This window comes from Schistocerca americana, chromosome X (assembly GCF_021461395.2).
Source record: "Schistocerca americana isolate TAMUIC-IGC-003095 chromosome X, iqSchAmer2.1, whole genome shotgun sequence".
NCBI lineage: Eukaryota > Metazoa > Arthropoda > Insecta > Orthoptera > Acrididae > Schistocerca > Schistocerca americana.
The window spans coordinates 118,773,887-118,788,562 of NC_060130.1; the positions used below are offsets into that span (position 1 = coordinate 118,773,887).

Consider the following 14,676-nt stretch of genomic DNA (forward strand, 5'->3'; position numbering starts at 1 on the left):
CTTTCTTCTTCCCCCTGATCATTCATAAAATGCTTAGAATAAAGTTAACACATGATCTGTTTAAAAATCGTAATCAAATGTTTAATTTACTTCACAAAAGATGGCTGCAAGTAGGAGAAATTTAACTTCTGGACTGATCATTACAAGTATGACAAATTTAATTTTGAAACTGTATATAAACAATATGATAAATTTTGCAAAATGCTACATTAGACTCAAGGAAAATTAAAAGTTACTCTCAGGGAGCATGGCTTTCAAGGAATAGATCAGAGGGTATTGTTTTAGTATTTAATTGATAACTCGGAAACTATTAGAGCTATTGCAATAATTTTTTGAGCAAAATGTTTCTATCATTTGGAGCATAAGAAAAAAATAATTTTGAGAAAGCAGTTTTATGAAGGTACCTGACCCCCTTAAATGAAATACAATGTTGTATGAGAAATGTCAAACTGTATTAGCAATACTCCTTTTACACTGGGCAGGAAACTGTCAATCAGAACAACTACTTTAAAAAAACAAAAGTTTCTGAATGTAACCTTAGGTCCTCTTCTGTAACAGATGTAGTCTGCATAACTTCAAGGTTAGCACTAATTTCCTGGCCACTGGAGTTTACATCACTAGGTGGTTTCTGCTGCAGCACACAGTCTTGTTTGCCCAAATCATCCACACTATTTTGTGACCCATTTCCTGCAAAAAAAATAGAAATACAAAAATATTGTGCTGTTCTACTCTCAGAGTGTATGGAAGTTTATGCAAAGAGCATTTATAAGTTTCGCACCACCACACAGTAACTATTTCACCTTGTATACGATTTAAATCAGCTTCAATGAAGAGAATCTTTTCTTCACACTCCCTTATCCTGTATTTCATTTCTTGCACACTGTCTTCATTCTCGTGTGGATTGTTGCTGAGCTTGTTTTCAATTTCCTTTTTTTCTTTCTTTATTTCCTAAGAAGAAGAAAGATCAAATTGCTCAATGTAAGACTTCAATGACTCCTGAGTAAACTGAAAGCACAATAAAATACAATATTACACTAAAATATGATAAAGTGGCAGTAAACAACTTGCTGCCTAAAATGTTACTCAACCTAACATAACATCATTAATCCACATTTAATAATATACTTCATCTGAAACCTCCCACAAAGTACATAAAAAAATTGAATCGGCTAACATATTCAATAATTTATGAAAACTCCATTTATAAACATGTAAACTGCAACAAAGGTAGTTACCCTTCTTCTGAAGACCTGGCTTACATACATGATGGATAAATTTACACCTCACTCAATGATGTTCGAATTTGTCAGTTGACATAAGAAAATTAATTCAGTCAACACAATTTTGGCTTATTAGGCCAAATTTTCTGCCTGTAGAAGATTAGATACAAATTACTAAGCACTCAGTTAGCAAATGATGACATGAGAGAGTGAGGAATGCAGCAAATAGGCTGGTTGAACTTTTTATTTTTCCATCTTGATTACAGGATGGGCAAGAAGCAGTATAGTGTGTTCTTGTAGTTACCTTCATTGCTGACACGAAACTTCAAATTTTGGTAGGCAGTTTCCCAGCTATTGTGTCGGACCTCGTGCTTTTTCCAAATAAATCGTTACTTCTTGTGCAGATAGTGTGGCACTTTGTCACACAATTTACACACCCACAAATTGTAGAAGAGAGCTGTAACCTTTATGTGGTACAATGCAGTTTGCTTCCAGTTGGCTCACGGGAGTAATACACGAGTCAATAAATTTCTTCCATAAACAAGCTGATGATGAATGCCTTTTCTGGCTACAACTGTTAACTTCTCATAAAAATGAGACTATTGGGGTGGTCCAGCTTGTGTTGTAAAATGGAACATCTCAGCTCACTATGACCCCCTCCACCTACCTTGGGATCACGATCTGTCATGTCACCCTACCTCTGTGATCTGCAACATGGGAATGCCTTCAGTTAAGGAGACTGAAGTAAAAGAACATTGGGTAATGAGTGTATTTATCATGCAGAAGTAATATTTTGCAAAGTTGATGGTTTCATTTTTATGGATTTACCAATTTTGAGGGCGCAAGGGCACTCCTCCTCTTATCCTACTGACTCTAGTTTTCACAATTTCATTTTCATACAGAATGGAAACAAAGCAGAAGCTAGTCTTAGAGAAGTTATATTATATATATATATATATATATATATATATATATATAAAAAAAACAAAGATGAGGTGACTTACCGAACGAAAGCGCTGGCAGGTCGATAGACACACAAACATACACACAAAATTCAAGCTTTCGCAACAAACTGTTGCCTCATCAGGAAAGAGGGAAGGAGAGGGAAAGACGAAAGGAAGTGGGTTTTAAGGGAGAGGGTAAGGAGTCATTCCAATCCCGGGAGCGGAAAGAGGTAAGTCTTTCCGCTCCCGGGATTGGAATGACTCCTTACCCTCTCCCTTAAAACCCACTTCCTTTCATCTTTCCCTCTCCTTCCCTCTTTCCTGATGAGGCAACAGTTTGTTGCGAAAGCTTGAATTTTGTGTGTATGTTTGTGTGTCTATCGACCTGCCAGCGCTTTCGTTCGGTAAGTCACCTCATCTTTGTTTTTATATATAATTTTTCCCACGTGGAATGTTTCCCTCTAAAATATATGACAGTTTGCCCTTGACTATCAATGGAAACAAGAGCTAGGTGCCATATTGTCTTTAACATGAATGACCTATTTCCCACTGCTTTATCTTCCAATCACTATAGTGACAACATGTGCCTTTAGGTATCCTCTAATAATACCCAAGACAATCATCTTTAATGAAGTTCTTCCAGAAAATTCAGTTAGCTTGACATCCAGAAATACAACAAGCTGATGTGAGCTGTGGAAACTCTGATTCTCATTAACACAAGTGACAAAAGCAGCACTGTCACTGTCACTGTCCTGTCACCAAATTCATGTATACATGACAAAGCTGCTCCCTTTGATATTAAATTTAAAGTCCACATCAGAATCTACAGGCTGTTAACAGTGTCCATGGCTCAACAGTGGTATTATCAATTGGAATCACCATCTCACACATCTCTTGTGCCCTATGTCAATTCTTGGCGTTCTACTTTGGCTTTTCTCATTACCCAGTAAGTTAGTCTCATTGAAAGGAAGTGGACTTTGTATTAGACCATATATCAACAAAATGAGCATCAAAAGGTGCTTCATACACTGCAAAGCTGCATGATCTGTGTATATGCAAACACACCACCATCACTATAATTAAATGCAATGATGAGGACACTACACCAGACAGCAGAATAGAGTTAGCCTTAAACAACAAAACAATTCAATTAACACAGGTACAATTAATGAGAATTCTGTGACTCAGTTACTGAAACTTTTTACACTTATCATCCTTTTAAATCATGCATTAAACTCAAAATCACTATGTCAGCAATAGGCATTATACAAACCATGTAAAAATACATAGAAAATATCAATGGTGCACACCTTCACGAAAGCAACAAATTGAAATCTATGAAAAACTTTTGCATTTACTGATACATTATAGTTTATCCTTACATGAAGTTGTTTTTCTTTTGCACTGATGAGAGATCCCAGTTTACCAAGATGGACACCTGAAAAACAAATAAATATGCATTTAAAAGATATTTTCAAGAAATATGACACTGTTCTCATACAGTCTGGATATCACTGACTCAGCTTTTACTTCTATGTACTGTCCATCATCTCTATGATTTATATAAAAGACTTAAATTTAGCTAGAGGACCCCCCCCCCCCAACCCTTCAACCCAATGACCCGAAGGATTCTCAGTGGCAAATATTTTTTTTTGTGCACTTCTCTCACAACTGTGCTGTATTGGGAACTGTTCCTGGTTTATTATCCCGCAGGCTGCTGTTGGAGCACTCGTACAACAGATACAGCTGTAAAATTAAAATGTGAATGTAAATTCTCCAAAAGCAGCCCGTAGTATATAAAAAGAATTCAATGCAGCACAGGCATGTCAAAGGGTCACACAAAGTTAATGCTGATTATGCATAAAATACATTACGTAAAACATGTGGCTAACATAACTGTCTTATTCATCACCGAAATAGGATTCACATAAAAGGCAAATTGATTCTCACAACTGAGGAAGTGGTAGATGTTGGTTGGTTGGTTGGTTCGACCAGACAGCGAGGTCATCGGTCTCATTGGATTAGGGAAGGACGGGGAAGGAAGTCGGCCGTGCTCTTTGAAAGGAACCATCCCAGCATTTGCCTGGAGCGATTTAGGGAAATCACGGAAAACCTAAATCAGGAGGGCCGGATGCGGGATTGAACCGTCGTCCTCCCGAATGCGAGTACAGTGTCTTAAGCACTGTGCCACCTCGCTCGGTGGTAGATGTAAAAGGAGATACGACCAAGTATTTAACTAAATACAGTGAAGAGCAATAAACAAATACAATGTGATTAGATCATGTTATGTCAGTAGCAACAGAAACATACTACAAAGTGCTGAAAAACCAACCACAAATCAAGACTGAGAAAAGAAGAAAAACATTTTACCCCTGACAAAGCAAGACCACTGAATGGTCAGTGTGCTTATGTTTACAATAACACAGAGAATGAAGAAGCATCAAAAGCTGGTAGGAAAAGACAACATAAAGATACAAGTGACATTAATCAATCAGTTCACCAGACTCTCAAATTCTAAGCAAGGAGTCACAGTAATTAGACATTGGGCCTAAATTTTGGAACCTACCTACATTCCAATTTCAAACTGTGTTAGTAGCACATTAGTACACATGAACTAAAGCTGAAGGAAGGTTTTAAATCAAGGGACTCTTTTACCTGACAAATTATAGGGAAGGAATAGATTATATAAGAATATTCAAGTCTCAAGGAAAACTCAAACCTGGGACCTTTGCCTTGGAAGGTAGGAGATGAGGTACTTATGGAAGTAAAGCTGTGAGGGAGGGGCGGGAGTCATGATTGGATAGCTCAGTTCGTAGAGTTTACTAAAGGCAAAGATTGCAGGGTTGAATCCCAGTCCAACAAACAGTTTCACAATACCAGGAACTTCATGAAAAATTTGTTTTTGCACAACGCTATTACAACTAAATGTAACTATTCCAGTTTGAGAATTTACCAAGACATGTAATTATGCCCTATGATTAGTCTCATTTATTACGATAATGTATTGCATCTCCAGCAGATGCAGAGTGTGTTGAGCACTCAATGGCATGACTCTTGGTGTCCGTATTAAAACAGTCCACGATCTGTGTTGTGAATTCGCACTATTCCGTAAGCTGTAGAAATTTTAAACACAGTGACTATTTATCATCAAACAATGGAAACTGCAGTAAGAATATCTTAACGATGTAGGAAAAAAAACAAATTGCCACTTACCACAAAAGAGACACATCAAGTTGCAGACAGGCACAAGTAAAAGACATTTACACAAAGCTTTTGATCACCACCTTCAGCAGTAAAAGGGAGACACACACCATTCACACACACAAGCAAGCACACCTCATGCACACACAGCTGCCAACTCCAGCATCTTGGGCCAGAATGTCACATCACATGGGATTCAAGCAGCAATCTGTAGGGGGCGGGGAACGGGAAGGGGTGGTGTATGGGTGGGGAGGGAGATGAACCTGTCTGGTGGAATGTGCAGGGACTAGGATGCCTGGGCTCGAGACGCTGGACTTGGTGGTTGTGTGTGCACAAGATGTGCTTTCTTGTGTGTGTGAATGGTGTGTCTCTCTTTTATTGCTGAAAGCGGTGGCTGAAAGCTTTATGTAAGTGTCTTTAATTGTGCCAGTCTGCAAATTGATGTGTCTCCTTTATGTTAAGTATCAGTCTGTCTTTTCCTACATTGTTGACTATTTATCATAAATATTAATGGTCTTGATCACAACATAAAACAATAATAACTAGATGATAATTGGTTTTGGTTGATTGGCATCCATCATCAGGTCTATAAAAACAAACAAAAAAATGGACTTTCAGTTAATGTGTAAAACTCCTTTCAACTTTAAAAAAAATGTAGTTTTTATAAAGCATTAAAACATTGAAAACAGTAAAAACCTACCTTGCTTACACTGTAACTGGTACCTAAATAAAATTTTAACCACAGTAACATTGTTACTTGGAGTAACTTGCCAATTCCCAAAAGTTTGTCGGAGCATGAATGTTAGCATATTAAACCCGTAGGAGTTTAATCACTGTGTGTTCTTACCCACCACCACCACCACCACCACCACAATTTGTCGGTTATAACTGACAGGTACCATACAAGGACACACAGTTACAATACAACAATAAAAATCAATCAATCAATCACTTATAAAGTTATGAATACCAGTATAAAAACATACATAAAACTGGTAATCCCAATATCAATATAAAATTCACAAAAACTGTGTCAAGGTTATTTAAGAACAGAACTCGTTATCAGGCTGCAGCCATTTAAAACAAAGGGTAAATCAAGAAATGCAATATCTATATTTTGTATAAATGTAAACTGATAGGGACAGCGTCTCAATCTAACATTAAAATTAGTGATAATTGCCAAAAGTCATCCACCGTGGCTAAGGCACCACATGTATGCAGCTGTGCTTAGCACAGCTGACAATGAAACACATTTGCAGTAGGCTATGGGGAAAGAAGATGGTCAGTCTGTGTTGGCAGTCTTCCATGTAGAGCACTTTCAAGATGGGGATTTTATTGTCTATCAGCATGTTAATGATATTAAAACACTAAATTTGCACTACTTAAAGTAGATCAAACATACTACAGTAACAGTTCTGCTTGAACTCTCTTTGAGTATTAGCTTGGGAGAATTCATCAGGCATCCTATCCTTGAGTGTGGTGTGCAATACCTCCATATTGTTGTTTATCTGTTGTACAGAATGCTTTTCTGCAGTGACAAGCACCCCAAAAGCTGTCTTATTCTGGGAAGATGTCTGCTCCATAAATTGCGTTAAAAAAGAGCATCCCTTCTGACTAATGTAATACCAGTCATAGTCATTACAACTTACTTTATATACTGTGGTATTGAAATTTCTGGCAGAATGTAAGTACTTTATAAGCAATGAAGACCACTCACCAAACAGCAGAAGCGTTAAGTCACTGACAGGCACACGAAAATGAATGATAACTTTGTTGGCTTTAGAAAAAAAAAAAAAAAAAAAAATCTTTCACTGGCTAATGACATGCATGCACGTGCACGCATGCACACATGTGCGCACGTGCGCACACACACACACACACACACACACACACACACACACACACACACTTATATTATATTGATCAAGACCACTGTAATTTATAATAGATAGCACAGATCACTTCGTCTCCCTCAACATATGATGCCAGGTCTCAGGTCTCACAAGCAGTCATTATTCTAAAATCATCTTGAAATGAGGACAGAAAGAAAGAATTAATGCTAAAATGACTTAAGAATGTTTGGCTGCTTGGTCACTTAGGGCCACATGAGCCAGCAACCTTCACCAGACATTAAAAACTTATAATTTAGGGAGCTGCTCGGACATTTCACAAATTCTTAATCATTGTACAACATTTGTCTGATACAATCGAGGGCAGAGGGCTAGTGTCTTTTCTAAGTATAAAATACAATCAATGAAAATTTAGCGTATCAAAATTTGTACATATCAAGCACTGTACTTTGGAGGTACAACCAGGCCCCAGACATGAGTAATCTTTATTATTTAAACTTTACAAAGAGGTTGCCTTTTCATCCATCACCTTCCAGCTGATACGACAACAATCAACAAGCTCACACCGGAACAGAGCAAATCGTCATCACCAAAGCTGCCCTGTCAATTAAACCACACTGCAGGATCACCTGACTGACATACTGAGGGCTCTTGGAGCCACAGCTGAAAAACGTCTCTCTCTTCTGTTTCCAGTTGCCTCCTACAGCAGACACTAAATGGCTCAGTTTCTTTACCTTTACATTTTCCCTCGTCCTCCGAGGTGGGTCTAGGGTTATTGGAGTTATCTTCTTGTCCCCCTGGCAACCCCCACCATGTACTCCGCATGAGTAAACTTGAGTACCTTATATTAATTACAAGCACACACTGCTTTCCATTCCTGGCTACATCCCTGAAGGAGAGTACAAACTGGTTTCAGAATAGGGATGCTGAATTTGTTTTGTTTTCAGCTTTGATGCGCCACATACAAATTACTAAGCCATGAGTGAATGTGTGAAACTATCGTTCAGCTTTGTACTGTGATGTAATGGCCAAGTGCTTAGCACAGTCCATTCGAGGGACAGTCCATTCGAGTTGCCCACTGCAGTCTACCCAGAGCTGCAGCCATCGGTGCTGCCACTGCGCGACACCTTGTGACCTAGACCATCTCCTCTACTGCCTCTGCACAAGCCAGCTCTTGGGTACAATAACTCACTGCCATCCTGACACTGTGCTCCACCACACCACAGCTCAACAGTTCCGTGCTGTTCATCAACTGACAGATGCGAGATGTCAGTTTGGTTGTTTGGGAGACGACACTGCTGGAGTTTGATGCTGGTAGAGATGTCACTGAGAGCTGCTGCTGAAGACCAAAGATTGTTGTTGCCCCAGCATTAATGTGGATAATCGAGGGTTACCATGGAAATGGCATCCTGTTCCGCTGTGGACATTAGTGGTGCTGTCAGAGATTGTACTATGGGGAGATACGTTGTATGTTACTGTTATTCTCACTGCAACAATCTATGGTGCTGTAACACTGTAGATTGTCGCAGTAAGAATAAGATGCTATTTCTATAACAACTGCTGATATATCTATGCAAACACTGTTTTCGTGGTCGAAATGTCAACCCTTGAGATATCTTTCGCAGTGCACAATAATCTCTGATCATCTGATGCCTGCCTCACCGGGCCAGGATGCCGTTTCTACGGCAACTATCGATGCACTTTAGTAACATTGTTCCGCTGTTATTACAGAAATATTAGTGTGGTTCCATCATAGTACAGTTATTTTCATTGCGCTGAAATCAGAAGAGAGCAAAATTAACTGAATTTCTGTGGCACATAACCGTAACATACGACGTATCTCCACCTAGTACAATCTTTGACAGCACCACTAACGTCCACAGCGGAACAGGACGCCATTTCCATTGTAACCCTCAATTATCCACGTAAACGTTGGGGCAACGACAATCTTTGGTGCAGACTGTAGTTCTGAGTTTAGAGGGTAGCATACTCTAAGCTTTATTTCATACCAATGAACCATTTTAATAGTATAATTTGTATTCATTGAAGAATAATGATCAATAATTGACATTATGATGTATTCCAACTGTAACTGTTCCTTCATAGTTATGTATTAAGTTATCTAATCATGAACATGTTTTCTGATTGGCTACTTATGATGTCATACTCAGAACGGTGGGTGTGTCCAGCCCCATTAATACCCGTTACCTCCATGCACAGTCAGCAGTTACACGAGCGTCAACTAAACTCATCTGGCAGTGTCCATCCACCGCTCTGGGTATAATTTGTTACTATTTATCTTATTTTTATATATTTGATATATATTTTTATATGCTTATTATAATGTCCACACTACTTTGGCAATATATCTTTACTGAGTCTGAAGATGACTCTATGAAAGAGTCAAAAGCAGTCACTCACTCCAATAAAAAAATATTTTAACAAGACTGTGATCAAGACTGTTTTAAATTTTAATTTTAACAAATTTTAAGATCGCTAACTATGTTTTCAAAAATTTCAAAAATTTTATCTTCTCACTGTCTTTCTTTCAAATGTTAAGTACTCTTGTGCCTTCCTTTTAGGGGGTGTCCAGCTTTCTGAACCGTAGAGGACAATGAGATGTATAACAATCGACATATTTGCAAAATGTGACTTGGTTTCAGAAAACATCTCTCTGAGGGTATATAGACATCTGGAGCCACCAGATATTCTTTCATTTACATCCACAGGTATTTGATTACAACTGTACAGCCATCCCAGTTACCAGAACTAATCATCAGACTTGAACTTATCTCTGTAAACTGTGAAGTGCTATTGTGCATATTAGTTCTGTGTACTTGCATATGTTCTGTTTTTGGTTATTCAACGTTCTTTCAGTCCCTGGGCTTCACCCACAATGTTAGCCCCCAAAAAAATCAGTAATGGAAAAAAGGCTTATCACAATTGTGTAAATATGAGAGCAGTAAATAAGGTCTCAGAAACAGGTACTTATCCCCTTCCAAGGATTGATGACACTTTGGATCACCTTGGCAAATGGAAATTCGTCACCATGTTAAGATATTCTTTTCAGCTGCTATCAAATTCTTATCATTGCCAAAGATCAGGAAAAAGACAGCCCTCTGGGCATTATAAATGCCTAAGGATGCCCTTTGGCCTCCTGAACACTCCTGCTACATTTCAACATTTTTGGATTTACTTTTACAAAGTTTAAAGCCAAACATGTGTCTAGCACACCAGGATGACATAATTATCTTTGCAAGTATGAAGATAAAGTATGCAACATGACTAAGAAACATACTAACTTGTGTTAGTGGTGCTAATCTAAATTTGAAATTAGAAATGTGCAGTATAGCGCAACTGCAGGTGCACTATCTAGGCCACATAATTTCGGCAGATGGTGTAAGACCAGACTCGTGATTACAGGACACCATGTACAATTTTCCAGCACTGAGGAACATTAAAAATTGCAAATCATTTCCCAGTTTAAGAAATTACTATCATTGTTTCATAGAGAACTATGCAGCCACCCTGAAACCTTTCACAAAATTACTGAAGAAGGGAACTCCTCTCGTCTGGACAGAAAACTGAGAGAGTGACAAGTTAAAACTGAAAAAATTCTTACAAGTTTACCAGTCTTTGCTTATCTGGATTTTGCACTAACTTTTATCTTGTTGTGTGATGCTAGCAACGTCGCTGTCAGTTGTATTTTGAGTCATTATTTTGAGCCATTGGCAGCTGTGGAGGCAGCCAAAAACATTTGTGTCACATATGGGGATAATGACATTGAGCACAGCACAAGAAGAAAATGGTTTTCGCGTCTCAAGGAGGAAGATTTTGACATTAGTGACTCTCCATGTTCTGGAAGACCTTTGACATTTAATGAAGATCGTTCAAACACATTAATCCACAATGATCCAAATCAGTGTAATTGAGAACTGGTAAATGTGATGAACTCTCTTGGTGGTCATCAATTGGCTCACAAACAACACCACCCCTTCTTATCATGTATCTTTACTGGTGATAAGGAATGGTGTTTTTATGCTAACATAAAGAAAAGAAAGGGATGATTGAGCCCAAACAATGCAGCAACTCCCTCTACAAAGACCCTGTGCACTTCCACAACAGATAATGTTTTGCATCTGGTGGAACAGCATGGCGTGGCGTAGTATGAACTGCTTCCCTGCGGTGTAACCATCACTGCTGACATTTAATGTTAACACCTGAGACATCTTGCAGACGCATTCCATGAACAACTGGGAAGACTGCATGAAGTGATGCTACTCCACAATAATGTCAGTCGCCATTCTACTAGACACAGAAAACTCTATACAGGCATTGTTGGATTGAGAAGTCATTCCACACCCACCTTATTCACCTGATCTTGAACCCACAGATTTTCATCTTTTCAACTCTCTAGTGAATCTTCAAGGAATTTTCTTTTCAGATGAAAATGTGCTCCAAACATGGCTCGAGACTTTTTGCCTCAAAACCATACGATTTCTACAGCTGCGTAACCGTAAAGTTACCCCAGCATTGGCAGACTGCTGTAAATAATGAAGGAGAATATACTATTGATGACTAAAGTCTCTGTTACATGCATCTGTTGTGTTTATTAGACTTGCGGAAAAATGCTACAAAATTATGTCCCAATCTAATAGCAGACTTCTATTCAATACATCCTATTGCAACATCCTGTGACCTGAATTTTGGTTCTACATGCAACTGAAAGAAACTCTGAATGCTACTATTGAACCATTCCTGTTATTGAGTCCAGAATTTAAGTTCCCTCTCAGAATACATCCTACCTTACCAGTTCTTCCTGACAGTAACAACAATGAATTGTTCAAGTTCTCAGATTAGGTTATGACACAGGAGCAGCAACATACCACTAGACAGTGTTGCCACCTATTTTACAGCATTCCACTGGCCCACTATTTTACTTAACATAATTGTTCCCGCAGTGACTTCCGCGCTGCTTGCTGTTCTGAGACTAGAGCTAGACTATATTCAGCTGTTTCACATGCAAGTTATGTAGTAGGATGCGTACAGCCATCCCAGCTGATCACATGCCTTGGTCAAGTTACAGTGGATTGTAATGTGAAATGTAAAAGTTAATGACGACTTCTATTTCTCTGCAGTCATTGACTGTAATTTTGTAATCTCACCTAGGATTGTTTTCTTAAATTAAACTACTGTTTTGCATCTGCCTATTGAAAAGCTTACTTTCGTGACTGTGCTTACCATTAACTGTTGCTTTTATTTGTTCATTTGATACTGTTTTATTGTCATGACTTATTTTTACAATCTTTCTGTTGAGTTTAACTGAACTTACTTATCTTGGTTTTGCAATCACATACATTTGGGTTCAAGGAATCACCCTTGAGGTGTTTATTGCAAATGATTTATTATTTATTTATAAGACATGCAAATGCAATGAGAAGCATCATGCATTGCTGTTGTAATTTTATACTTTTGTTAGTTGAAGCTATTTAATTTCATATGTTATTCTGGTTGATGCTCAGAAAGTGGTTGACTTGGTGCCTTCTGCTCATTAATATATTTTCAGTTTTACAACTTTTCTTTGATCAATTACATAGTTACAACATTGCTCATAGGACATAACCAGTGGTGGTAATGAACTCTAAATAAATTTTACTTACAATGCTTTCACCATCCTTGATTACAGTTAAAACAAACTGTTGTGTTTTAAAATTCTGTTCCATGATTTTGACCTATCTTACAATTGCATTTTTTCTGGCAATGTATATTACTAAAGCTACAGCATCTCTTACATAAACTAACAAGGGTGGTGCTGTATAAAATTTTTATGTTGAATTGTCTTTTCTAAGTCATTCACCCTTTTCTCAGTCTCAGAAGTGGTTTCTTTAACTTATTCCACTTCTGCCTCATTCTTGAAACTTCATTTCTGGAAAAACTGAGCACAATAACTGTTTATTTCAGCTTTCCCCTGTTTACACTCAACAGCTTGGGCTTTAATGTTTATATCCAAGCACCCTACCTTTTCATTTATGGCATTTCTATAATTTTCCTTGTTTTACAGGTATTTCAAGTTTAACTTCTTTGACTATTTGCGAAACTTTATTTTTTAATTTCCAAAAATCTTTATTTACCTCCAACTTCATCTCAGATATTTTTCTAACTCAGTTTCCCAGTCCTGTTTAAATTCTTTCCATTTTTGTTCTATCTTTCTGCCCACTTCTTTTTGTGATTCTCTAACAGTTTTTACTGCTTTCTTCTCCCCTCACTCCATTTCATTAATAGTAATTCAAACAAACCTCCTGCTCCCCTTTTTGGACTATTTCTTTTTTAATACCTAGTTCTGATTTAATAACTAGCCCTCTTTCCATAGTTCTCATAATAGGGTCCATATCTTTTTCTCCCACTTGTTTGCTTCCCCATTTCTGGAAACTTGCCACATGTTTGTCCTCTGTAGTTGTGATATTTCTGATCCAAAACAGACAAAAATAAAGTATACCACCCACTAAAGTTCAAAATTAGACCCAAAACAATGCAAGATTTCAGCAAGCCAGCACTGAATAGACTACTGTCCTGTTATGGTCACCATATGTAACAGAGCCAACTCTGAAAAGATTTAACTATTAAATTTTGACCACAAATGTGCCTAAACATTTCTCTCACAAACGTAAAGAAATAAACTTTAATGATTTTAGACCTGGAAGAATTTAGTAAACCAAACTCTGAGAGTTCCAGAATGTAAACATAGGTTCCTGTCATTGTACAGCTGCAAAATTTCAAATTTCCACTGTCTTTATAGCTTGCTCAATGAGATATAATCTGCCTTACTCCGACTGGTTGGAGGTTGTAAACTAATGGTAGATGTGACAGCTAACACATTTTACCAAATACAACATAAAAAAGTCACTGCTCACCCACACATACATCTAAGCACATCCCCCAAAAGATAAATGTGAAGACACATACCATAGCAACCAAAATATAAAAAAAGAGGCAAAGTAAGCAAACAGTAGTGGTAGGGAAATAATAGTATGGCAGCAAATGACAACATGAAACTCTGAGTCCACACACTATAAAACTATGTCTACTCAAAGAAACGCTCATTTCATGAAGTTCATCATAAATGAAATTACATTAACATCATTACACTGCTTTCTAAGTATTTATGGAGAGACATGTTTCTGGCAGTGTATGTTGCTTATATGTGTGAGAGAAGTGAACTGCAATGTTGTCAGTAGCTAGGCGTTGCCAGCAACAAAATCATAGTAGGCCCATCTGTGGTAAAATGCAACTCTTACAGTCTCTCATCTGGTGCATGATCCATTTGGCAGTTATATTATTCCTCTGTCGCATTTATTTGGGTGCAGGCTGGTCACAAGCAAATGTTACTATGCAAATTGAAGGTTTTATATGTAAATATACATTTTCACAGTTAAATACATTGGTTTTGAAAAAGTGCAATAT

The 14,676-nt window shown here is 37.8% G+C and overlaps 1 protein-coding gene across 2 annotated transcripts in view; it reads right to left on the bottom strand.

Annotated features, from left to right (window-relative positions):
* The window catches only part of LOC124555307 (dynamin-binding protein-like), a 215,072-nt gene that overhangs the window by 161,846 nt on the left and 38,550 nt on the right, over positions 1–14,676 (bottom strand). For both annotated transcript variants that reach the window (XM_047129182.1, XM_047129181.1), the window contains exons 7-9: positions 3,547–3,602; positions 801–948; positions 537–687 (exon numbers count right to left, since the gene is read on the bottom strand). In XM_047129182.1, the coding sequence (XP_046985138.1) occupies positions 537–687; positions 801–948; positions 3,547–3,602 (355 nt within the window). The remainder of the gene's footprint in view (positions 1–536; positions 688–800; positions 949–3,546; positions 3,603–14,676) is intronic.